This window comes from Vespa mandarinia, chromosome 24, assembly GCF_050613455.1.
Source record: "Vespa mandarinia isolate Hongniang chromosome 24, ASM5061345v1, whole genome shotgun sequence".
Lineage (NCBI taxonomy): Eukaryota > Metazoa > Arthropoda > Insecta > Hymenoptera > Vespidae > Vespa > Vespa mandarinia.
The window spans coordinates 2,782,331-2,810,000 of NC_140833.1; the positions used below are offsets into that span (position 1 = coordinate 2,782,331).

At 27.6% G+C, this 27,670-nt stretch overlaps 1 protein-coding gene across 7 annotated transcripts in view; it reads left to right on the forward strand.

Annotated features, from left to right (window-relative positions):
• Positions 1-27,670, forward strand: part of LOC118442876 (transducin beta-like protein 2) — a 45,512-nt gene that overhangs the window by 3,007 nt on the left and 14,835 nt on the right. Inside the window, exons 1-4 of one of the 7 annotated variants that reach the window (XM_035869119.2) lie at positions 4,308-4,586; positions 7,113-7,266; positions 19,104-19,328; positions 25,314-27,670. The exon at positions 25,314-27,670 is cut by the window's right edge and continues 910 nt beyond it. In XM_035869119.2, the coding sequence (XP_035725012.1) occupies positions 7,113-7,266; positions 19,104-19,328; positions 25,314-27,319 (2,385 nt within the window). In that variant the 5' untranslated portion in view covers positions 4,308-4,586 and the 3' untranslated portion in view covers positions 27,320-27,670. Of the gene's footprint in view, positions 1-4,307; positions 4,587-4,606; positions 6,702-6,783; positions 7,267-19,103; positions 19,329-25,313 lie in introns of those variants that run through there. The other 6 variants (XM_035869120.2, XM_035869118.2, XM_035869117.2 and 3 more) reach the window with 6 other exon arrangements.

Below are 27,670 nucleotides of genomic sequence, written 5' to 3' on the forward strand. Positions count from 1 at the left end.
ATTCATTTCAATTAATAATTATTACATTGCTGAATATTAATAATTGGTCATATATTTTTTATTACTCTCTTTTCTTTCCTCATGAATTTTTCTTCTTTCATTTCTTTCTTTTCTCTTTCTCTTTCTTTCTTTCTCTCTCTCTTTTTGTTCTTTCTTTTTTCTTTTAATCAAATTTGACAAAAACAGAAACGTGACAAACGGCATGTTCGATAAACGAATGCCTTAAGGGCAAATGACCTTTAAATTTGTCCTCAGGGTTCATTGACCTAAGTCCAGGGAAGACACATTGAGTATATTATACACGTCTCGAAATATCTAGTTGAGAAAAAAATTCGATGAGAATACTCCTGATATATATATATATATATATGTATATATGTATGTGTGTGTATTTATTTGATTGATCAATAATTTATATATAAATAAATAATAATACTTCTTATATTTAAATGAATGTTATTTGTTATTATTTTTTTTTTCTTTTTTAATTTTACGTTATATCGTTTTATATGAATCAAAATTTTTTTTTTGTAAATTAATTCTAGTACCGTAGTTAATCTTTAATAGTTTATATTTAATAATGAACAGTAATATATTTTTTTAATTGAAAATTTCGAAATTGGCCAATCAAATATACGTATATGCATATATATATATATATATATATATATATGTGGAAAAAAGACACATAGAAAATAATTGTATATATATATATATATATATATATATATATATAAGCATGCGCGTGGAATTAATATATATGAACACGCGACTTTTGTTAGTAAATACACAGTGCATATCTCTTGGGGTCGAAGACTCCTACCAATCAAACATAAGTTCGATTATTTTTTTTTTTTTTTTTTTCTATACTTATCTACAGGACTACGCAATAATTAGCGTTTATTGCATCGTTTTAATAAAAAAAGAAAAAAAAAGAAAACAAGGGAAAAGAAAAAGAAAGAAAAGAAAATTAATGCGAAAAATTTATCATTTACGTTTGTTTACGAATCATATTCGATGTTATTGTATCATTCGTATGCCGCCACGTTTACGTGACGCCATTGTGACGTAAAACGCGAACGTCAAAAGAGCTCCTAAATAAAAACAATATAATATTCATGAAATAAGCATCGTGATCAAAATTCTTTCATTCTCTTTCTCTCTTTCTCTATCTCTCTTTTTTTTTTTTTTGCGATATAAAAATAATTCGATAAATATTTATACGTGCCAAATCGTACATTTATGACTTTCAACTTATTTTCCGCAATTGTTACGTCATATTTAATATAATTTTTTTTCTTTATGAAATTAATCGTGTAAAACATTTATTTTTACACGCTGATGCTGAAATAACATTTTATTTATACATACATATATATATATATATATATATATATATATATAATTTCCGAAAATAAAAGTACATCTCCTTTTCTTCATACGTTACTGGCGTTCTCGTCCAGACGATAAAACTTGCTTGTGCTCGCGCGCACATAGGAAAACCACCGAATCGAGGACGAAGATATTTGAAACGAGGAAAAGTAACGGAGCAAGTAACGGGTTGAATACAACAACTCATCTTCCTGCTAGAAACGAGTCAAGTCTTTCTGAGATCGACTGATTATAGCTCCACCTACTAAATCCATCTTCGAGTGGCAATTGAAGAGCAAAAATGGAAAAAGAAAGAAAGAAAAAGAAATCGCAAAAATAGCTTTAAAAGCAACAGGTGTAACATAGCACTAATACACACATACACACAGATAAACAGATACATATACACACGCACATATATGTGCACGCTTTTTTTTTTTTTTTATACGTTCATTAAAATATATTAAAAATAAGGATTATTATCAATATTACAAGATGATCGTAAATTCTAATCTTCCTATTATCGATATATATATATATATATATATATATATATATATATATATATATGTGTATGAACGAATTAAATTGAACATTTTTAATCGGTATAAATGACGCAAGTATTCTAGGAAAGATTTATACTCGTTAATCAAGTGGAAAATCTAAAAGAAGGGGAAATCCAGTCATATATATATATATACATATACATATATATATATATTGCTCTTCTTAGAATCCGAATGCGAATTCGCGGAAGGTTAAAGCCACGAACGAGATGATGCAATTTGCTTACTTTCCAGTTGTATTCTGAATCATGCTGCCTCTTTAAAATGAAAATAAAGCTGAAAATTTAATTAGAAATATTATGTGGATAGTAGTATCAATTATACAATTTTTTATATCTATTTTTATTATATTAATGTATAATGTATTTATATATTGTGTATATATATATATATATATATATATATATATATATATGTATATTGTATTTATATACAATTGATACAATACGTAAATATATATTTCAGATATTTTAAATGTGACTCAAAGTAGGACTGACAATTGTTAATATAAATTATAAACAATACTATATTGTTCGTTTCTAAATTAAGATATTAATTAGTTGAATTGAATACTCTCGTTAAAATTTCCTTGCTTTTTTTTTTTTTTTTTTTTTTAATCTTACTTAATCAACAATCGATCAAAATATAATTATCTTCTTTTTTCAGAATACGACTTATGGCATTTACAGATTAATAATGTTTACAATCGTACGACGAGATATTGTTTGTAATATCATTGAAAAAACAAGTGATGCATCGTATACACCTGTTTATCCTGAAGATATATTATATGGCTCAATTTTTTTTTTATTTCTTCAAAGATAATTGATCACCAATCGTAAAATTATACAATTTTTTACGTCCTTACGACGTATAAACTTAATTACATACGAAAATAGCGAATTTCTAAGTCTTCGCTTTAATCATTTTTAATGATTGTTATGAGCTTTTCTTAAATGAAGGACAACAATCGGGACAATGTATTTATGCCTCGTATAAAAAAAAAAAAGAAAAGATACTAAGGAAAAATAAAGAATCAGAATCCTATCTCATTCGATTGTTCTTCGTAGATAATTTAAAAAAAGGCAAAAAAAAATCCCTATGACAGACAATTATGTCAGACAAAATGCTAAATAGAATTAATCCGATCTCCAATACGTAAAGTCATTGAAATATATAACATAAATGAAATATAAACAATGAATTTAAAAGACGTAAAAAGGTGGATCGTTTTAAGCGATAAAATAAGTCAAAATAGTTTGTAAAATTCATAGATCGTCGAATGGAAAAATTGTTTAAAGAAAATTTTGACAAATAAGATAATAATTAAACATGTTGGATATATGGAACAATTATATAGGGTGTCGTCATACATACGTCAAGAAAAGAATTCGATATGTGCGGTATGTTAAGTGAATTTCACGAAGAACGTTTAACATTTCTTTTTTTATGTAGAAAAATTTTATGCGAGCGGGAGAAATATTGTTACTGTACAAAATCTTTTCTTCCTTTTCTTTTTTTTTTTTTTCTTTTTTTACTTGGGCCATGACTCTCCGAATCATGGGTCATCTAATCCGGACAGTATAAGTGAGATGGGTTTTTTCTTGGGTTTCTTTTTGATTTTTCTTTTTTTTTTTCTCAGAAAAATCTACAATTATTTTTATAATTTTATCTTAATGTTATCATTTTCTTTTTTTACGAATATATATATCTTCTTTTTTCTCTTCGAATATCGATTAAACTGACAATGTACTGAAACTTTAAAAAAAAGTAGGTCATTGCTTGCGGAATTACTCTATATATATATATAGACGTACATGCATACATACATACATATATACGTATATGCAATATACATAATTCTTACTACACGAATATAATGAATATTTTAACAGAGACATTATTATTGAACTTCGACTCGATTACGTTTTAATTTAATCGTAGATTAACGAAATGGGTCATGAATTCTTTCAAATTTTCATACAATTTCGATTCAGTTTAACAATTCATCGTAAACTTTATATATAATATATACCAATCTATAGATAAAGTTTATATATCATTTCATCTACATGTTATAAAATTATCGTGTTTACAGCTTTTATTTATGTATACAAACGTACATATATAAATATATATATATATATATATATATATATATATATATATAATGTATACATAAATGTATATGTGTATCTGTGCTTAAGTAGCTCGATAGAAAGAGAGAAAGAGAGAGAAAGAGAGAGAGAGAGAGAAAGACAAGGAATTAAATATATGTATAATAATCGGCACATGATTCTTCGTTTCATCAAATACATGTTTTCTTTATCCCACAAATGCATCGCTGTTTTTATATAAACCCCTCTCTCCCTCTCTCTCTGACTATCTGTCTCTCTCACTCTCTCTCTGTCTGTCTGTCTCTCTCACTCTTTGATCGATTCGCCTTTATATAATTCGAGAATGTACCGTCAGAGTTCGTATTAGTCGCTTAATTTACGTAAGTCGCGCGGTAACGCGGTGCGAGAAGGTAATCGTACCGCGATACTCGCGAGTGTTCGAACGAGATAGTAGTGACCGAAACAACTCATCGTTAACATCCTCTTGATTCATCAAAGGATCATATTATTTTCATCTTCTCTTCTTTTCGCTGTTTGTTTTTTTTCCCCCCTTTTTTTTCTTCTTCTTCTTCCTCTTCTTCTACTCTTTTATTATTATTATTTTATTTCTTTTATTTATTTATTTATTTTCTTCCTCTTCCTCCTTCTTCTACTCTTCTCGTTTCTCTTTTTCTTCTTCTTCTTCTTCTTTTTTCTTTTTGTCACGCGAGAAAAATCAATTTGATGTATAATTATCAAAATTGATAAAACGAGATATATTACGAAAAAGAAAAGGAAGGAAGAAAAGTAAAAAGGAAAGAAGAAAACGAAACGAGACACGAATTTATATCTCGTATCGTAGAGATCTCTGGGATATTGATTATAACGTGGATCGTCAAAAAAGAAAATATTAAAATATCATAAAGGGATCCTTTCTAAGTAGTAACGTGAGATAAAAGAAACAACGAACCAACGTACTTTTAATTACTTTCAAGAGAGAAAAAGATAGAGAGAGAGAAGCTCGTATATCTCTTTTTTTTTTCGATTACAAGGAAGAATCCGAAAAAAAAATAAGAGATTAACGAAGGAGATAATCGAATAAGAATAATTATTCGTCGAAATTAACGATAATATCACAGCACCTATTCGAAGGCCGACGAAACAACAGTGAGGTTAATTCGCTTGTCGAAAGGCAAAATTAAAAAAAAAAAAAAAAATAAAATAAAAAAAGAAAAAAAGAAAAAGAAACAGAGAAAAACAAAGAAGTAGAAGAAGAAACAGGAAGGAAGGATTAACATTTTAATCGTAAAATTCGAGTGACTAAATATAATAATAATAATAATAATATAATCAGGAAATTCGAATGTTTATTAATCGCGCGAGATATGCCGTGTCGATAATAAATTTATATCGTAATAAAGGACAACAACAACAACAACAATAACAACAACAACAACAACAACGATAACAATAACAATAATTATTCGAGAGATACCACCCGGTATGGTGTTTCTTTGAAAGTATATCATCGCCGTTATATATCGTGTGAGAAAGAGGAGAGAGGAAGAAGGAAGAAAAGGAGAAGAAATAGATATAAGAGAAAATAATAATAAGAATATTGACGAACGATCAAACAAATACGAATTAATTCAATTGAAAACGATCAATGAATGAACGTTATAAATGATTTATTTAAAAGATCATCGAGACGTTTGTAAGAAAATTTGAACAAAGAAAAAAAGAATAAGAAGGTTAAGAATAATAGAAGTTCTCTTTCTCTCTCTACCTTTACCGACCGAGATCAACTATCTTAGTTATCAATAAAGCGATGTAAGAGGGATAGAAAGAGAAAGAGAGAGAGAGAGAGAGAGAGAGAGAGAGTGAGAAGGAAAGAAAGAGATAGAGAAAGAGAGGGAGAAAGACAGAGAAAGAGAGAAGGAGAGAGAGAAAGGAAGAAAGAAAGACAGAAAGAAAGAGAAAGAGAGAGAGGGAGAGAGACTATAAAAGAAAAATGTCAGCTCTACGTCTAGATATCGAATGTTTCGTGGTTATCATCGTGCGGTTTACGCATCGTGCCGCGATCGTTGCGTGATCTCTTGCGTGTTTTCGGAACGCGCGGTCGTGCGCACGCGAGAGTACTCCCGTTTCCTTAGCTTCCCTCAAAAACCGGCGTGTGCGTGTGCGTGAGGGTGCGCGTGTGGTGGGTGTATGTGTGTGCATGTTGCATGTGTGTGTGTGTATGTGTGGTGTATCGTGCATATTCTTTCTCTCTTTTTCTCTCTCTCTATCTACTCGTCTCTATCTCTACCTCTATCTCTGTCCTCTCCTTCTCTCTCTCTCTCTCACACACACACACACGCTATCTGCTTTTTTTCTTTCTTTTTTTTTTTTTTTGTATCGGTCTCTTCTATCTCTTCCTATGTCTTCTTCAACATTTTTGCTTATACACCACCATCGTACTCGTCTGTCTTTGGGGGTACTTATATAAACCGCAAAGCGAAAGAAAAAGAAAAAAAAAGGGGGGGGAAACAATTAATTTCCGATTAATCTCATCCGTGGATATACGTACGTGCGTGTATATACGTGCGCACGCGTGTGTATGTGTGTGTGTTTGTATGCGTAGTGGTTAAATAGTACGCCGCGTTGTGTTACACACTGTGCGTGTACGGTATGTAAGAGTGTAGTACTACGGACGAGGAAGATACATATAATATATATATATATATATGTGTTCGTTCGTTTTTCGATAGATTTTTGTCACGAGTGTTCGTTTAATAAGAAAGTAATAACACTGGAATAACACGTTCGTTCTTTTCTTTCGTGCGCGATATTATTATTATTAATATTATTATTCATTATCATCGTCGTCGTCGTCGTGCTCGTCGTCGTCGTCGTCGTCGTCGTCGTCGTCGTCGTCGTTTCTTTCTTTTTATCTTTCCTTCAACCTTTCATTAATTTTTTTCTCTCTTCAATCAATCAATTAATTAATTAATCGATTGATTAATTAATTTACGAATTGAAACGATAAACGGGTCCCGTACTACTTTGTTGTGCCGTAACACGCCTGTCACCGCGAAAGATGGAGGACACACAAGGGAAAATCTTTCTCAACCGAACGGACTCAACCGTTCTTGTGTTAATAGCGACAATGATCTTCGGTGGAGTCGTCATAATCTTTGGTTACATTGTCACCCGGTATTCAAGATCCCATGGCGACGTGGACTCGACAAAAGGTAATAATCCTCTGTCATAAATCTTAACGAATAGATGGACGAATGAAAATATGTCCTCCTCTCCTTTTCCGTATATTTTATCGTCATCGTCGGTCTCTTTCTGTTACTACTTATTCACAATACACTTGGTATATATATATATGTGTTTGTGTATATATATATATGTAATATATATACACATATATACACACGTATATGCATTTGTCTCTCTCACTTTTAACACAGTGTGCCTTTGGTTTTTTCGTACAATAAAAAAGTGTATGCGCAGTTGCGCACACGCTTGATGCGACCTCACATAACCCTCTCCTCATATTTCTCCTTCCCGAACACCCCTTACCTCCCCTCATCATCCCTCATCCCTTACCCCTCCACAACCTTCTTCCCCCACTCTATCCTTTTAAGTCCTTGTTATTTCATACGAATGATAAGAAATTATTACGGATTAATGTCTTTTAATCTTTGAATACTTTTGAAAGCATCTCGAACAAATTCTGCATTTATCTATCACTATCTTTCTCTCTCTTTCTATCTCTATCTCTATCTCTCATACGTGTACGTATTTCGATCTCTTTCTTTCTTTAGAGTGGCGTATATGAGCCGGAGCACGTGTCGCGACAAGCCGCTAGTTCGCGTCGTCACCGCATGGCGCTCCTATCTATCATGCGTATGCGCTTTTATTACTCGAGAGAGAGAGAGAGAAAGAGAGGGAGAGAGAGTGGGCGGGGAGGGGAGGGGGGAAGAAAAGAATTTTGCTTTTTAACAATTTTCTCGTTTCAAGAAAAATATCTCGAATAAGAAATTCATTAAGGATCGTTCGTTTAAATCTTCATTTGTATTATTAATTTGACGAAATTGAATGAAAATTTTTATCAATTCGACATCTTTTTTTTTTTTTTTTTTTTTTTATATATATAAATTTCTGTTTGTTATTTTTATACAAGAAGAACGCACGTTCGAGACATTCAACAAGGATTTATTTTTTATTGAAATTTAGATTGATTGATTGATTTATAAAATATATTGTTGTACGAGTTTAATATTGTAATATTTATTGTAATCTTTTTTTTTCTTTTTTTATCTCTCTCTTTAATAATCTTACGTCGTGCTACTTTCACGTTCGACGTTACACATTCGAATATCGTCGAAATAAAATTGGCGGGAAAAACGGTAGAACGATAGATATCGATAGTTAACGTAAAATCGATATTTATTATTATTATTATTATTATTATTATTATATTATTCGATTCATAATAGATATATTGAATTCATGAAAGTAAATATTTGTTTTCTCGTCATTCGAATGTATTCCAATCGAAGAGTGCGATAAAAAAATTGGCGGGAAACTTATGGAGCTTCTATCGAGACTCGACATATGATCGACTTTTTTTCTCTCTCTCTCTCGCTCTCTCTCTTTTTCAATTCAATTTTTAATAATTTAAAATAATGAAAATAAAATGTTAAGATTGGAGTAGGATGAGTATCGCGTTAATGATTAATAAAACTTTTAATTTTTTACTTTCAATTAATGATGAATAAAAATAAATAATGCGTATGAGGGATTTAGTGTTGAATTTAATTTGTAAGAAAATATTACATGAGAGTGTATAGGACGGATGAATTTAGAAATGTCAAGTTATATGGAATGTTCTTTAAATATTTACGAATTAAATTATTATTGATCGGTCAGTACGACTGATTGCTTTTTTTTTGTTCTTTTTTTTGTTTTTTTTTTTTTTGTTTTTTTTTTGTTTTTCTTTCCGTTCATTACGTCTTAACACGCAAAACAAAATGGAACTCGACTTTGTTCAGAGAATTATCATGATTCTTCGGACTCTGTAATAATCAACACGACAAAACTTTATCTATTGTTTTTTTCTTTTTTTTTAAATTCTAATTTTTATACTTCGTTCCATTTCAATTTGTTTTATTTTATTTCATTTCATTCGGACGAAAATGTATGTGACATATTCCTTTTCCTATGTTTCTTTTTTTTTTTCTTTTAACAAAAAATTTTCGACGACTCTCTATTAATTTATTTTTAAATTGGGATCTATTTTAAATTGAACAAATTTATCGTAACAGTTTCTTGATATATAGAGAATATATTGAGAATTGAACTACATATATATATATATATAGCGTTGACCTATAGAGAAGACTCATTTTCTAACTGCATTGTGCCAAATTTATGATTTAATCAAAACAAGGCACGTAATACCAGTTAAACTTACTCTAATGCTTTTATAGATGGATTGTTAAGGATGGAAATCAGATAGAATGGAAATGATTGAATTATGCTAATATATATATTTGTAATACGTGGGCATATCGTCTATGATCGAATTATACTTTGATACTATATATAATTACTGTAATTGATATATTACTTTTATTGACTACTATCTGTGCGGTCGACTAAACATTAATGTAACGTTTATGAGTTTTTTTTTTAAATTATTAGTCGCATAGTATATATATATATTTATAAATATACATATATGCACATATATACGATATGATATGATTTATATATATATATATATATAAGTCTAGGAAAAGCGTAGAGGAAAAAAGGAACAATTTTATTCTGTAATTATTTTATTTATTTCAATATTTATAATATGAGAGATTATGATACAAAAAATTATAAGATAATATGAAAAAAAAATTCGAAATACCAGAAGAGATCCATTGTCTAAGAACATTTTCTATCTTCTTTCTTTTTTTTTTTTTTTTTTAAATTTGTAATTAAAAAGAAGAACGTATAAAAAAAAATTATTGAATCCAAACTATGTATAAACATATGATATAATAACAGAGCTAGTTAGATTCAAGTTCATCATAATTTTTGTCTGTACGTAGTAAAAAGAATAAAGAAGTGAAAAATATGAAAATATGAAAATAGCTATAAGAATTAAAAATATTTTTGTGAAAAAAGATATTACGTATTCTGTCGATGCGTGAATTTTGGTGATTATCCGTCATCTCATTATCAGTTTCAGTCGTAGATCCATCAGTTTCAGTCGTAGATCCATCAGTTTCAGTCGTAGATCCATCAGTTTCAGTCGTAGATCCATCAGTTTCAGTCGTAGATCCATCAGTTTCAGTCGTAGATCCATCAGTTTCAGTCGTAGATCCATCAGTTTCAGTCGTAGATCCATCAGTTTCAGTCGTAGATCCATCAGTTTCAGTCGTAGATCCATCAGTTTCAGTCGTAGATCCATCAGTTTCAGTCGTAGATACATCAGTTTCAGTCGTAGATCCATCAGTTTCAGTCGTAGATCCATCAGTTTCAGTCGTAGATCCATCAGTTTCAGTCGTAGTTCCGTCAGCTTTATTCTTGTCGATACAATTAATATCAATGTTTTCATCACTCTTCGTAATATCAATAAAAAAAGACTGGACATCTTGAGTGATGTTTTGTTTTTCCTTATTGGTATTAACAGAGTCTATCAGAGACTCATCAATTTTATTTTCGCATACTGGCATCTGATATTTCGATGTTGATGAGATAGTTAAGCTTGCATCTTCAACAGTATCATCATCTTCGTCATCATTCATACTCTCATTTGGTGACCAATGAAGTTGATCCGGTATATCTTGTGTTTCGTCATTAAACATGTCCCAATCTGTTTCAGAATCATCATTTTGTCTCGATTGGTTCTCATTAGGAAATTTAGGCAATAGAGAAATTAATTCATTTTTATTTACAAATATATTCCGTTTAAGAACATTCACTTCATTTTTAATCGGTTGTTCGAGATCATTATTTAACCTTGTATGTAACTGTTCCATTAACCTGAATAATTCAAACATCTTTTCCTTAAAAACTTTATCACTTAGTATAGATTTATCGTCATCCGTAATAGAATCAAAATATGGTTTGACTTTGTACGTGCTATTAAAGTCTTCCATATTGAAAGAAATTTTTTTATTCATCTCTGTCGGCCAATGTGATTCAGATGATGAAGAAGATGATGGAGACCACATAGCAGCGATCTTTTGTTCGTTGCTATATGTGTAATTCCAAGGTTTTTTTGAACTTCCGTTAAATTCATCATTATAAAAATCTTTAGAATCATTTATCATCGATTCGTATGAATTCGATTCAAATATTTGCTTGTTCTCCATGATTTTAATTATCTTTTAAAGTTATATTCTTATCGTTATTATTTTATCGTATGATTTTATAATTCTTCTATCAAAATTTTAATATTCTTTTCGTAGAATATTTTTCTTTTTGTCAGAAAAATATTTTAAATAAAAAAATCTGAAAATAATTTAAGAAGATTTAAAAAAAATTCTGTAGGATATTCACTTCACTTTTAATTTCACAAATATTCTTTTTTCAAACTGTAAGACGAAACAATATAATAAATATATATATATCTTTTTAAATTTTGATACTCTGCTGAGTTATATCTTTTCACAAATTCTTGAAATAATGAGAGAAAGGACGAAAAGAGACGATATATATACTCTCTGACCCTTAGAAAATAAGGCCCACCCATCGTCCTATAGGATTTAAGTACTAAAATGGGTCCTGTCGAAAATTTTACTATTCTAACATAAGAACCGACCAATGTCCTGCTAAGATGAATCTGATTGGTTTAAATGAAATTATTTTCCCATTCTACCCTCCATATTCCGAAAATAATTTTCAATATATTATTTTATATATATATATATATATATATATTATATCGGATAACCTAAATGTTTAAAAAAAAGATAATATTTTTAAAAGAATTTTTGAAAATGAAATTGAAGAAATAATAATCTTTTACTTTTTTTTTTTGTTTTTTTTTCCCCGGAAAGAGAGGCAAAAGGATTGTAATTAAAAAAAAAAAAAAAAAAAAAAAAAAACAGCATTATTTTTTTTTACATATGACAATAAATATTTCAGATAATTTTAGGAAATAAATAATAAATAATAAATAATAAAAAATAAAATAAATAATTTTGAATATTTATCATTAAATAAAATAATTTTGCAGTTAAAATATAATAGGCTAATATATAGGAACATATCTATGACTGATTTCACATACACGTGTGCATATTATACATATCTTATTTAAGCCTGCAAATGTTAAACAAATTTTATTCAGGTATATAACACATGTGTACGCGCGCACAGACACAGACACACACACACATACAGATATGTCTTAAATACCATTTTTATTTGCATTATACACGACAAATAAAGACGTAATTTCAATATACTTATTATCTTGACTTAAACTTGAACTAATTAATTCCAATTCGTGTTATTTTTATTTTTATTTATTTAGTTACTTTTTCTTTTTTTTTTTTTTTTACATTATTACGTCAACAAAGTCATACGATCGTCGTTTTATTTTTTTCTTTTTATAAGCAAGTTATATTTATTGCACATATTTTAATACCGATTAATATTAATCTCGTTAATATAATGCGCATAAGTTAGCATTCCAAAAAAAAAAAAAAAAAAAAAAGAAAAGGAAAAAAGATAAGAAAAATATAAGTTAATTAATCTTTCATGAAAATGTAACTTGAAAAAAATGCGTAAGGTGTTAAAGTGTTTACAAGGAAGAAATTAAAAACTAGCTTTTAACATTGTTTCAATCGTTCTTTACCTTTTGATGTTTCATTTTAAAAAGATCCTTGAAGTTGTTTTCACTTATTATGCAACCACGTGCTTCTTCCTCGGTTCATTTTGCAAAAGAGTATTACTCAACTATAAAGTCGTTGTCGTTATTGTCATCGTCATCGTCATAATTTTCATCATTTTACTAATATCGTTACATCGTTAAAAGTTTTCGATCGAAGCTACACAAATTTTTTTGATAAGATACTTGATAATTATTAGTATATATTGGGATATAATAATTTTCGTCGATGAAAAGAAAGATAGAAAGAGAAAAAAAAAAAAGAAGAGAGAAGGAAAAAAAAAGGAAAAAAAAAAAAACTAGGAAATTTCTATGCTGATATTTAATCATATTTTATTTTATTTTATTTTTAAATTAATTCGCGAAATTTCAATCAGAGCTGTTTATTCATTTGTATAAATGTCTATAGTATGAATTTATTATTGCTAATTATTTATTTAAATATTTAAATAAATGTATATATATATATGTGTGTGTGTGTGTGTGTGTCTGTGTCTCATTAAAAATAAAAGTTGTCAAATTATCGAAGAAAAAATTTATCACGTATTGCATATTTATTTCATAGATATCGTTGTTATCGCCTTAAAAAAGTTATAACGAAATGTTTTTTTTAGAAATCGACATTTTGATTTTAAACAAATATCGAAAATATCGTAATAAATCCAACAAGTTTTTACGATATACGTTTTATTTTATTTTTTTTTTCTTACATATTTGAAATTGTGATCATCGAAAATAAACAAATAAACAAATAAATTAATAAATAAAATGTAGTTTATTCGAATAGATAGTTGGGAATGAAATTTTAGAGCGAAAATTAAAATTTTTTTTTTTTTTTTTTTTGGGACATTGGCCTACTTTTTGAGAAAACCCATGGATTAACAAATAAGTCATAAAGAAATAAACGTTCATTGTTCGCACATACAATGGATTTTCCCAAGCCGAAGAAATTTCTAGTATTATATCCAAATTGATATCGGTAAAATTAATTGAATATTTTTGATCTTAGTTACATTCGATTTATCATAATTTTTTAAGGGAAAAATTTGTAACGTTTCGGAAATTAAAAAAAAAAAAAACATTAACGATCGACTGGTTAAAACGGTAAAAAAAAAAAAAGGTTAAATTTTTAATTGAAAAATATTATAAATATTAATAATGTAAGTTCTCGTTGAAAAAGAAACGAAAGAACGAAAGAAAAAAAGAAAAGAAACGAATTTTGTTGTTTCAATTTCAAAACATTTCCTACGTAAAGAAGAAAAAGAAAAAAGAAGAAAATAAAATAAAAATGGTAAGAAGCTTTAAAGAATTTATCTTCAATGATAAAATTTTTCTCCTAATGAAGTCGAAAGTTCTTAGAAAAAATTTTCTCTTAAAAATAAAGTTATTTTCTATGTGAATGTTTTGAAACAGGTTGTAAATAACAATCTTACAAACAAAACCTAAACCCTAATAAATCTTTGTCTTAATCCGAAGAAATGTATTGAAGGGATAATGCTATGTGGGAAAATATTGTTTCTTTGAAATAAATAAGAAGTGAAAAGTTAAAAAAGATAGTTTGTACGTTTATAATTTTAGAAAGTATTTTCTTAAGAATAAATTATTCAATAGATAATAGCACCACCTGCCTACTATGAAATTTGTTAAAAACTAAATATATCCTCATAACTCCTTTCTATTTAATCTTCTGTTTTATCTTCGAAGAGTCGAACAATACAATTGACAATATTTTTCCATTGTATGCATTTATTGAAATATTAGAATGATTGGATTTTGCATTCGATATTTTTGGATTACTTATATATATATATATTTTTTTTTTTTAACGAACGATATTCATTTTGTTTAATAATACCAAAAAATTTACATTTTAACAATCTATATATATATATATATATTTATTATATAAAAAGAATATTTTAATATAGTGCATCATAATATTAAATTTTAAATTAAATCTTATCTATATCTATTATAACAATTAAAATGAAGCATTTCTTTTATTTCATAATATTATCTAATCTCCTCGAAAATATTTTAATATCAAAGATTATTCATTTTTATTCTGTATCGCTTAAAAATATTTATGAAAAACAGTAAATCATATTGTCATAACTTACGCATTAAGTTATTTCATTAATTATTAAGTGTTTTGCATCGTTAATAATTATCTTGCATTAACGTTGATTACCAAAAAAAAAAAAATAATAATAATAATAATAATAATAATAATAATAATAATTTCTTACTAAAACTTTTGCTTGAAGCAAAAAAGATATTACGTTAGACTTAATTTCATAATTATAGGGCGACTTGATAAATAATCGTCACCATGAAATTTTATGGAAGTGCATTAATTGAAAAGACTTAGAAGTCTAAGTTAAAAAGAAAAAAGAAAATGGAGAAAAAAAGGAGAGAGTTGACAAAAAAAAAATCGAAAAGAAAAAAAACACTATTCGATTATTATAATAGTATACAAATTAATAATATATTATGTATGTACATATATTTGAAAAATGATCGAAATGTTTTATGCATATTCAAGGATCTTTTGTTTAAATATATTCGTAAGCGAGTATATTCGAATTACGATTACAGATACACGATGGGACTTAGGCTAAAAAAAACAATTAAACGTGAATTTTATTTTTTTATTATTTCTTAACGATCATTAAAAGTGTTTCGTTGCAATAACAACAACAATAACAACAACAACAACAACAACAACAACGCAATGCACACAGGTTAAACGTAAAAAGAAAAAAAAGAGAGAGAGAGAGAGAGAGAGAGAGAATAAACAATATAATAATATTTTTCTCTTTTATCACAACTTGTCTGTGACTTCTTCAATCTTTTTTTTTTTTTTTTGGCTCTTTCTCTTTTCCTTTATTTTATTTTCATAACTAACGATAAGATAACGACGAGTTTAGAAGAAAAGTGAACGTAAGAAAAGAACAAAAAAAAAATAAAAAAAAAAAAGAGAAAGGAAAAAAAAAAGGAAAAAAAAAGAATTGGAATATATAAAAGATATGAGTGTTTTTAAAAATTCACTGTCATTGTCGATGAAAAAATATTTTCATTGCGTTCGTCGTCATTTTAACTCACAGACTGTGTATACATTATTATTATATAAAACGATGAATCAAGTATACGTAGGTGTGTCAGAATTCTTGATACATTCAATATAGCTCTGTTATCTCTCTCTCTTTCTCTCTCTCTCTCTCTCTCTCTCTCTCTCTCTCTCTCTCTCTATCTTTCCAATTGTAATTATCGTTTGGCGTTAATTCGTAATAAAAAAATAATAACATCGTGGAATTGCCGGGGAAAAAAAATCGCGATCTACATAATCGTGGCGTATCGATACTTCGTTGGATCATTTGGTCGATCGATCGCGAACGAGGAATCGTGTGCTTTGATTATTTTTTTGTCTTTCTTCGTAGTTTCTGCTTTATTTTTTCTTTATTTCTCTCTCTCTCTCTTTCTATTTTTTTTTCTCTCTCCATTGAAAGAAAATTTTCGTCCTCTTTTTTCAATTCTACGCAATCATTTTATTGCCGATTTCGCGTCGATAATTATCGCTAATTGATCGTCAATAAATCTTTAGTTAAGTTTACGTATGTCGAGGATAAAAAAAAAAAAAAATAGAAATTAATAACAAAGAAAGAAAAGGAAAAAGGAAAGAAAGAATCTAGTTTTGCTTCGATTCTTCATTACTTGCGATTCTCTACGGAATTATTTGAAAAATTAAGTGAATGACGTGGCAAAGTTGTAACCATTTCAATATTCAAAATGGCTATACTGGAAAGAAGAGGTAAATCGTTGCGTATATTATTCAATTACGAATTATTTATGATCGTTATTATATTTTTTTCGTTTATTAAATTTTAATGTCATATTAATATATATATATATATATATATATATATATATATATATATATATATCAATTATTCCAATAATTATTTATTAAATATTATTTATTAAATGTCGTTCAATAATAATGAGATTAATGAGATATTAATGAATAAATCATTTGTTTAGAGATTAATGAAAAAAGAAAAGAAAAAAGGAAAGAAAAAAGAAAAAAAGATAAGATGAATTAGAACGGATTTGTATGATCATCGACGAGAAGAAATTAATTTCAAAAAGAATCGTGTAATATTCGTGTCGATTAAAATCGCAAATATTTGAAAATTCGCTTGAACGAAATTTTCATAAATTTTTATAAACATTTAAAAGGGGTGATCGCTTTCTCAAAAAAAAAAAAAAAAAGAAAAAAAAAAAAAAAAAAAAAAAACGAAAGAAAAGAAAAAAAATTTTCAATAATTATTACAAAATAAATTGAACGTTTATATATCGAGCAAATTGATGAGAAAATTTCTAAATTCTTATTGAACTTCGAGGGAAAGTTTTCTAATCATAACTTTCATAATTTATTTCTTCATGTAAATTCAAATACAGTTTAAACAATGTGAACAAAATTCTTAAATTATGGACTTGGTACTTGTTTTTTGTTCATTGTTCGTAAAGTGATTTCTCTTTCTTCTTATTTTTCTTTTCGGAACGATTTATGGCTTTATAATGATCTATAGCAACTGAACCTTAAGTTATTTTTATTATAAGCAGGTAATGCGATAAGCATTTCAAATTTTTTGTTTCAACAAACATTAAAATTTTTGTTGGAACAACAAAACGATGTTTTTATTATTTTCATTTTATTTTCTCTCTCTCTCTCTCTCTCTCTTTTTTTTTTTTTTTTTTTCGTTAAACAAACACTTCGATTTCATTAAACGATCGAATTTTGATACGTCAGATCGTTATGAAAAATTAAATTTTTAATAGACTATCGTTAATTCTTATTATCGAATTTCTATATAAAATTGAAGGAAAAAAAAAAATTGTTAAAATAATAATATAATAAATAAGTTTTAAAAATATTAATAAATAAATTTAAATACAAATTATTTACATATATTTAAATATAAATTATTAATGTATTTAATTTTAAAAAAAAATTAATATGTATTATTGATTGATCGATCAGAGTGTATTTGTTAAAATTAAAAAAACAAAAGATAAATAAATAAATGAATAAATAAATAATTGAATAAATAAATAAATAAATAAATAATATTGAATTTGCGAGTAAGTAATGTTAAATATTTTTAGTAAAGAGAAAAGAAAAAAAAAAACCCCAAAGAAAATATAATAAAAGAAAGTATTAAAGATAAAATAAATATTATCGTTCAATGATATTATTATAATTTTCCTTCTAAGTCATTTTAAAGAAATATTTTAAGAAAAAATAATATTACATCATTTCATGAAAATATAATTATAATCCTATCTTATCAGCTATGATAAATACCTGAATATTTTGACATAATAAAAGAAATAATAATGGGATTAATAATTTATATCAAATGTTTTTACTTTCTATTAGTACTCGAAAATATCCCTTCTACCTGATTAGAAAAATATTTATTATCTTTTTCGTAAGAACCGACAAGTGTACGATGGGATGGGTTATAGTCTATGGAATGGGGATGGTGTATGGTGTACGGGATGGGGATAGAGTATAGTGTATGGGATAGAATAAAGAAGTATATTGGGCGGGGTTAAAAATTAGGAAACGTTAGGCCTATAAAGGAAAGAAAGTAGGGATTACAAATTAATTCCAATTGGTCAATTCGTTAGGGGATGTTTCAGGTACCGTCTACATACATGTATTTTTTTGATTTTCGCCACCAAATATAATCTCCGAATTGAGGAAAAATTTTCAGAAGATTTCAAATCATTGAAGTGTTCAGATCGTCTTTCAATCTAACAATTTCTTGTTTGCAATCTAATACATTGACACAAAGTTCTAGTGAATCTGTGTATGTTTAACATTTCTTGTGATACATATAACATTAAATTGGTAAATATTTTATTTAATTTGAATAAAATATATCGGACGATCGGATGATAAATCATTGAAAATTTTTATTTTAAAATCATTTTACTTTTTTTTTTTTTTCTTTTTTTGTTCTTGCCAAATGAAATGATATTGTTTTTTAAGAGGGTTTTTTTTTTTTTTTTCTTCTTCATTTTCAATCGTTACAATTGTGATAAATCCACTTGTCGAAGATCAATCGAGTTAACTGATTTTTTCCTTTTTCTTTTTTGTTTCATTCAAAGGTGCTACAGTTCCGGAGAAAGGGAAGCGCATTGATTCGAGAAACTCATTAACAGGATCGACGACTAATTCGAGCGTTAATAAGCGGACGAAAAATAAAAAGCGCCGTGAAACACAACAAGAATTCACACATTCTTGGGTCGTTGGTACATTGAAGGGTCACACCAGTACGATATTTAACATGAGTTTTTCAAGTAATGGGAAGCTGCTCGCATCTTGTGGTGAAGGTAAGACTGAAATATCTTTTTTTTTTTTCTTTTCCATTTTTTTTTTTTTTTTGTGATTATATCATCGTTATTATCACTATTATCACATCGTCATTCTTATGCTTAAATTATTAATTTAGTTGCAGTTTGTCTGACTTTAATATTATTTTTGCTAGAAAAAAGAAAAAGAGACGAAAAAAAAAATCGTGTGATTATTTCTCCAGATTTTTCTTTTTTTCTTCTTCTTCTTCTTCTTCTTCTTCTTCTTTTTTTCTTTTTCCATTTCTTTTTGAAAAGCAGAAGATGAAAGATAAAGGAACAAGAAAAAAAAAAAAGAGAGAGAACAATTTTTCCGTCGTTTGATTAGATATAATTAGATTAGCATTAGTTTTAAATTTTTTCAATGCTTTTGAATTAATACAAAAATCATTTATTTCATTCATAATGCTTTTTTTCTTTCTCTTATTATTTTTTTTTTTTTTTAAGTTTCGTTTCGTTTTTTTTTCTTTTCTTCTTTTTTCCATTTTCTATTTTCTTTTCTTGCATATCTCATTTTCATCATCGAATCGGACGAACGCAATAATTTAGATAATAATAAAATATCTAATCCTAATCCCTACGAATTGTTTTCAATAAGTCGACTCTGTTTATCTAGATGAAAAAAAAAAAGAAAAAAAAAAGAAAAGAAAAGAAAAAAGAAAAAGAGTTAAAAAGAAATAGGATCGTATATTTTTTTTTTTCTTTTTCTCTTAATCGAGTTAAAGTTAACGAAGAAAAAAAAACAATCAAAGAAAAAGAATCAAATATATTTCACTCGCGTTTCTTAAAAATCAGGATAGCCATTACATTTCATCATTTTTCTAACGTCACGTATAATATCGTCATCGATGTATCTAACAAAGGTTATTTCTATATTCTCATTTCTAGTTTCTAATTGTTAATTAACAAAAAATCAAACGACAATTGATAACGTGAGAATATAATAAAATAAAATAAAATAAAGACCAAATTTTTTCGAATTTTCTCGATGCTTAGTTCTTCTTTTTTTTTATTTTTCTTCTAATTTCTTTTCTAATTTTTAATAAAGTTTGATAAAAGTAGCAAGGAAGGTTAAAGTACGAAGTAAAAAATTCCGATTTTTTTTCTCTTTTTTCTTTTCTTTTTTTTTTTTTTTTCTTCATAGAAAATTTAACTCGATATTAATTTTTCAAATGTTAAATTACTTCTTTCTTTTTACAACAGTACATAAATAATTACATATATATATATATTATTTATTTATTTATTTAATTCGTTTGTTCAATTTTCTAATTCGTTTGTTCATTTTTCTAATTTTATCGAGATCAAGTGATTAGTAAAAATTAGTAAATATATATATATATATATATATATATATATATAAATATCGTTTAATTATTTTTCTAATGTTATTAAGATCAAGTGGTTAGTAAAAGGCATCTCTAAGTATATCTATTTAGGTCGGCAAAGTGAAATCGACTTGTTCGATCGATTTCTTCTTCGTCCGTTGTTCATCATTATCATTATCATTATCATCATCAGCTGACTATGACTATAGCTTTATTTCTTTCTTTCTTTCTTTCTTTTCCTTTTTCTTTTCCCCCCTCCATTTCTTTTTTTCTTTTTTTCTCTATTTGCTATCGTATAAGATTGCTATCGTATAGGAACACTTTAACGCTTATTCTTGTCGCATTAAACGTAGATAGACGCGTAGGACAAATGCACGCACGTACCCGCATTATCGCATATCTCAAAGATAGATTTTCCATTTCATTAGTAGTTTATAAATGTAAGGGAAAAAAAAAAAAAAAAAAAAAAGAAAAACAGGAGTGACAAAAAAAATTTATCAATTGAATTTATCATTATTAAATCAATAATCATGATGAAATTTTAATGGGTATTAAAATTATTAATTGTACTCATTAAAATTATATTTCAGTTATATATATTAATTGTACTGAAATTATTATGAATTTATCAATTTTTCTTCATTTTTATCTCACTCTTACTCTCACTCTTATTTTCTCTCTCTCTCTCTCTCTCTCTCTCTCTCTCTCTCCCTCTCTCGCTCGCAAACATAAGCTTATAAAAATAAACAATACGTATAATTAATAACTTCCACAGGAAATATTATGTGCATGTGCGATTGAATAATAAATACATAACGCTGATATATAATTATCATTGAAAATCATTACTGACATAAGTGAAAATAAACATCAAGTTTGTTTGTTTGTTTGTTTTTCTTTTGTTTCTTAAATTTTGCCGCAGTAACAATGCCTATATAAAAATAATAATTTAAGAATTAATTCGTAATATTTTAAGTTAATAATATAATAATTTAATTTAAATAATAATTTAAGAAAGATCGTACAAATTCTTTTTTTTTTTCAATAATTTTTCGCTTAAATATAATCATAAAATTTCTATACACGATTGAACACATATTCATTTAACTATGTGTTTTTAATAGATTCGGTGGATTTTTTTTTTTTTTTTTTTTTTTTTATGTACAAGTAAACATTTTACATTTATACGAGATATTTTTTTTTATTCAAATGAAAAGAAAAATTAAATATGTATATATGTAGTAGTTAAGGAAAGAAAAAAAAAGATAAAAAAAAAAAAAAACAGAAACAAAAAGATAAAATTGTCTATTTTCGATCTTTAATATGAATCACATATTGTTTGTTTCTTTTCTTTTCTTCTAATTGTTTTCGCATATGTATGCGAATTTTATTATAGTAATTAAATTAGAATTTGAAACGGGAAACTTATTAAATAAAAGGAAAAAAAGAAAAATTATGGCGATCGATTAAGTAATTTTACAAAATTTACACGATGACTCATCATCGCTCGATGACTAATCTCTCTTAGAGCAATTCTAATAGAAGGACACAAGAAATAATTGAACATGTACAATGAAATAATTGAACGTCGTGACGATTAGAAGTGTACGAACTTTTTTAAGGGAATTATTATTAAAAAAAAAAAAAAAAAAAAAGAGAGAGAATATAAAATTAAAAAAAAAAAATAAAAAAAAAATAAAATAAAAAAATAAAAATACATATAAGAAATAATGATCCGTGCGTACGCAATTAATTAATTAATAAAATAAATAAATAAATAAATAAATAAATAAATATATAAATATATAAATATATATATATTCACACTGAACATATAACACTAATCTTCGATCTAATAATAAAAATAGAATAGAACGTGGAAGTCGTGTCACGTGTAGAAATATATACATTTCTATTAGCCAAAGTTAATACAAAACGATTAGGTTTGAACACATGCTATTGTTTTATAAATGTATTACTCATAGCCTAATCTTTGATAAGAAATCGATTACAAAAAGAAAGAATGAATTTGATTATTATTTGATCGTCGAAAGATACAATATATATATATATATGTATATATACATTTTTTTTTTTTTTTTTTTTTGTTACTTCGCTTAGTCATGCTATGGTGAAAGCATGTGTTAAAACGTGCTCGCGTATTTTACGTACAGGACACGCAAGATGATTTCACGAAATGACGTAACGGTACAATACGGTGACCTACACATTCCGTTATCCTCTGATATACCTATCGCTATATCTTTCTTTTTCTCTGGTTACTATCTCACTTCTTCGTTTTCTATTTTTTCTCTCTCTTTCTCTTTCTATATATATATATATATATATATATATTTCTTCCTATCTCTCTCTATAGAGAGGGCTATAATTTTTTCTCTTTCATAAAAAGATATAGAAATGCACGTGGCATTTATGATGAAATTAAACATCACGTGACTACTATTCTTGAGTCAACCTTCTAAATTTACTTACTACTGCTATTAACTATTTTTATTATTATTTTTATCAGTTAATATATATATATATATATATATATATATATATATATATATATATATATTAACTATGGGAGATATTGAATTTTGTGTACGTAAGTGCGAGCGCGTGCGTGTGTTTGTCTGTATCTGTATATAAAAATATATTCTTAAACTTAACTTATTGATTTTTAACAATTAACATAATATATATATATCTTATTAACAATGAAATTAACTACGTTATTTCGAATTTCTATTGTTATATATAATCTGGGATATATTTATTGATTAGAAAAATAGAATTCGTTCGGATAATGAAAAATTAATTGGTAAGACATTATTTTTGGTTGTTCCTCTATTTTATCAATTGTGAAAGATCTTGAATTTCAATGTTTCTTTCTTTTTCCTTTTTCTTTTGCTTTTTCTTTTTCTTTTTTGTTTCCACCTCCCCCCCTCTCCTTCCAGTTTTACATTTATCCAGATCGATCCAATTAATTATTTCTTCTCTTATTTCACACTTTCCTATATGTTAACGAGAGCGTGTCGTGATTTGCTGTCCTCGAATTCAAAGTCATATCATAAGAAAAAAAAAAAAAAAAAAAAAAAAAATAGAAGGAAGAAAGAATTATAAAAAAGAGAAAAAAGAAAAAATCCATTGGCTTTGAATAAATCATTGATTTGAAACTGGCTTACGAACTGGTTTCATCCTACTTTCTAAAAATTAACGGCTCTCTATTAGTACCTTATTAAGTAAACTCTTCCCATCGCGTAAATAAGGAAAAAAAAAAAAATTAAAATAAAAATTAAAAAAAAAAGAGAGAGAGAGAGAGAGAGAGAGAGAAATATTATCGACAATATTTTATCAAGAGAATTGTTAATAACAATTTATTGTTAATAACATTATAACTTCGTACTTAATAAATTGTTTTATTAAAGATCATTTGAATCGTTTAGCATATCGATACGATTAAATGTATTTATTATGTTAAACTAAAAAATAAAAAAAATCGAAAAATTTTACTAGAAAAAAATCGAAAGATTTTGATCGACGATATATCTTCTCGTTTCTTTTTCTTTTCTTCTTCTTTTTTTTTTTTTCTTTGTTTTTTAATTAATTTTTTGTTACACAACGTCAGAAATATAGAACAGGGATAGAATATTCTTTTTTCTTTTTTTTTTTTTTGTAAGGGTCGTTCGTAAAATAGGGGTTAAAAAGTTTGAAGGGTTTTAGGAGTTTTTGGGGGTTTTGGAATTCAAAAAAATATTCTCTTGTATATTTCTTTTTCAATCCACCTCCTCATCTTTTTCTTCTTCTTCTACTTTTTCTTTTTCTTCTTCATCCTTTTATATTATATCATTATAATACATATGTATTGTATGCATAAGCGAGATGATGAGAATGGTCTCTTAAGAGAACAATGGTCAATCGTCGAAATTGTGTCGACCTCCGACGCTTTCATAGCGGTAAGGACAATGGTTCAAGGGGGAAAAAATAAGGGGAGAAAAAAAGATTAAAAAAAAAAAAAAAAAAAAAAAAAAAGGAACGTCGTCGTCTTTAGGTCAAGAACGGACCAACGCGAATGTGATAGGAATAATTTCTTTTTTCTTTTTTTTTTTTTTTTATTTCGCATACGCCTTTTTTATTTCGTAGGAATATCTACTTGATCTTCGATTGATCTTCCACAATGTTTCTTTTTTTCTTTTCCCTTTTTCTTTTCTTTTTAATTTAATTTAATTTAATTTGATTTTTTTTTTCTTTTTATTATTATTATTATAATCATCATCATCATCATCATCATCATCATCATCATTTAATGTACTCTCGTAATCACGATGAATTAATCTCGTGACGGAGACGAATGAAAAATTTATTATCAACGATATAGATAATCCTCTGCTAAAAGGATTATCTGAATTGTCATCGTTAGGGAAAAGAAAAGAAAAGAAAAGAAAAAAAAAGAAAAGAAAAGAAATTTGTTGTTTCGTCGACTTAACGATATAAAATCGTAGGGACGAGGATCGTGATAACGGTGCATGCACGTGTGATAGAGAAAAAAAAAAATAAAAAAAAATAAAAAAAATTCGTTGGGACAATATATTCAGCTGATGTAAAAACATTTCTTTTTATCTGTGATATAAAGATGGAATGCAGCCAAACAAGGTGGTCCAGGAAGGAACTGGAGAGTCATCGTCAAAGTCATTCTGTCGACGGAACCCGACATTGGTTAGATGTTCCCCTCCTGTTACGATAAAAGATGACTGGAATGGTCTAAATCTTCATTCTTCGCCTGTTAATCTAAGTAATCATCGTCATCATCATCATCATCATCATCATCATCATCATCATCATCATCAACAACACAGTGCTTCGATAAACGCACAATCTGAATATGTGGAACAAAATAATCAACAACGGCCGATTATTAATCAAAAAATAGATATACATTATCAAAATTCCAAATTGACTCCTCAGCAACAAACATTTTATATGCAACAAATGCAAATACATGCTCAAATGTATCATCATTCCATAATGTTGCGGCAAAAAAGATTGTACGCATTATGCCATACAGGAGTAAATTATCCATGGGATTTGCCGCAATATAAGTTTCATGTTCTTGCCCAACAACAACGGCAAGATCAACAACGGCTTCATCAACGGCAAATGCATTTGCACTCGCAAATGCAAATGGAAATGCAGCAACGATATGTTCAAGAACAAATGCAAATACGTGAGGAACTGAATAAAAGGAGGGATGTAATCCAAAAGATGAATGCATCGTTGAACAAATCATATGTGTCGTTCAATAATTCCAATGCCTCCTTGAATATTTCTAATCAATCATTGAACAACACGAATGGTGCTTCTTCAATGAAAATCGATAATATGAATTTATTTTATTCCAATCCAAATGTTTCCATCAATCATAATCACAATCACATATCTAATAATTCAGGATTCACTTATCGTTATATATTCAATATCAATGACGTTAATCTTGAATATTTGTTACGTACTTATACTCACCACACGTATTATTTGATAGAGGCCGGTTATCCGTTCAGCTGGAACTTTGACTTTAGAATCAAGAGATACATATATAATTTGCACCAGTCGAAAAACAAAAATCGTCCATTGGACGTTAACGCTAAGGAATTTGTACCTAACGGTACTTACAAAAAACTCGAAAATGGCGACAGCGGTAACAATAGTAGTAATAGTTCGGACATGGAACAAGAAAATCAATTGGACGATGAAGAACCAAAGAATTTTATAAGATCTGCATCGTTCTCAACGAACCGTAAGCCAGGAATCCTTGCTAACATTGAAAGTCTTAAACGACAACGTAGAAATTCTATTTCAAATTTGAACGAATGTTCATCGATCGAGACAAGATGTTCAAGATGTTTAAAAAGCTTTTATATGTATCAAGCGAACGCAGATAACGCTATGTGCCAAAATGATTGTATCTATCATAACGGTGAATTGAGTTTTCAAAGGAACGCAAAATATAAAATTTGGACTTGTTGCAAACAGAGAACAAGTTCTCTTGGCTGTACGAGTAATGAGACGCACGAATGGATTGGTTTAAAAAAGAATTACAATGGTCCGTATGTAGATTTCGTTCGTACGATACCAACAAAGAAAATCCCGGCAAATGGCATTTATGGGGTCTACGGTGTGGATTGTGAAATGATTATTACCACGTCTGGTTTCGAACTTGCCAAAATCACTATGGTTGATATATGCGGTGTTGTTGTTTACGATCATTTCGTTAAACCAACGAGCAAAATTGTTGATTATAATACCAATTACAGCGGTATTACGGAGGAAAATTTGGCAGGTGTTACGAAAACCATTAAAGAAGTACAACAGGATCTATTGAGTTTTGTCAATGCCGAGACAGTACTTATAGGTCATGGCCTTGAAAATGATTTACGTGCACTCCATATGCTTCACTTCACGGTGATCGATACCGCATTATTGTTGCGGCACACCTGTGACTTGCCATACAGGCATAGTCTTAAAAAATTAACGAAATTGTTATTATCCAAGGATATACAAGAATCCAGCCACAATTCTATTGAGGATGCTAGATGCGCCATTGATCTCGTATTGTGGAAATTAAAATTTGATGGCTTATAATTTTTGGGGAGTAAAGAAAGGGATAAAAAAAAAAAAAGAACAAACAAAAGAGAAAAAGAAAGAAAGAAAGAAAAAAAGGAAGGAAGAAGAAGAGGAGGAGGAACAAGAAGAAGAAGAAGAAGAAGAAGAAGAGGATCTCAACGTTTTGTCGGAAAAAAAGAGAGAAAAGAAGAATAAATAAAATAAAAAAAAAATAAATAAATACAAAGAGACGTGATCGACGAATGCGAGAGATCAGAGACAAAGATATGTACATATTTGTTTTGTTTGATAACGGGGATATATTTTTTTTTTCTTTTAATTATATTTGAATCCTCAATTTCATTTTCTTTTTTATGTATATAGATATCA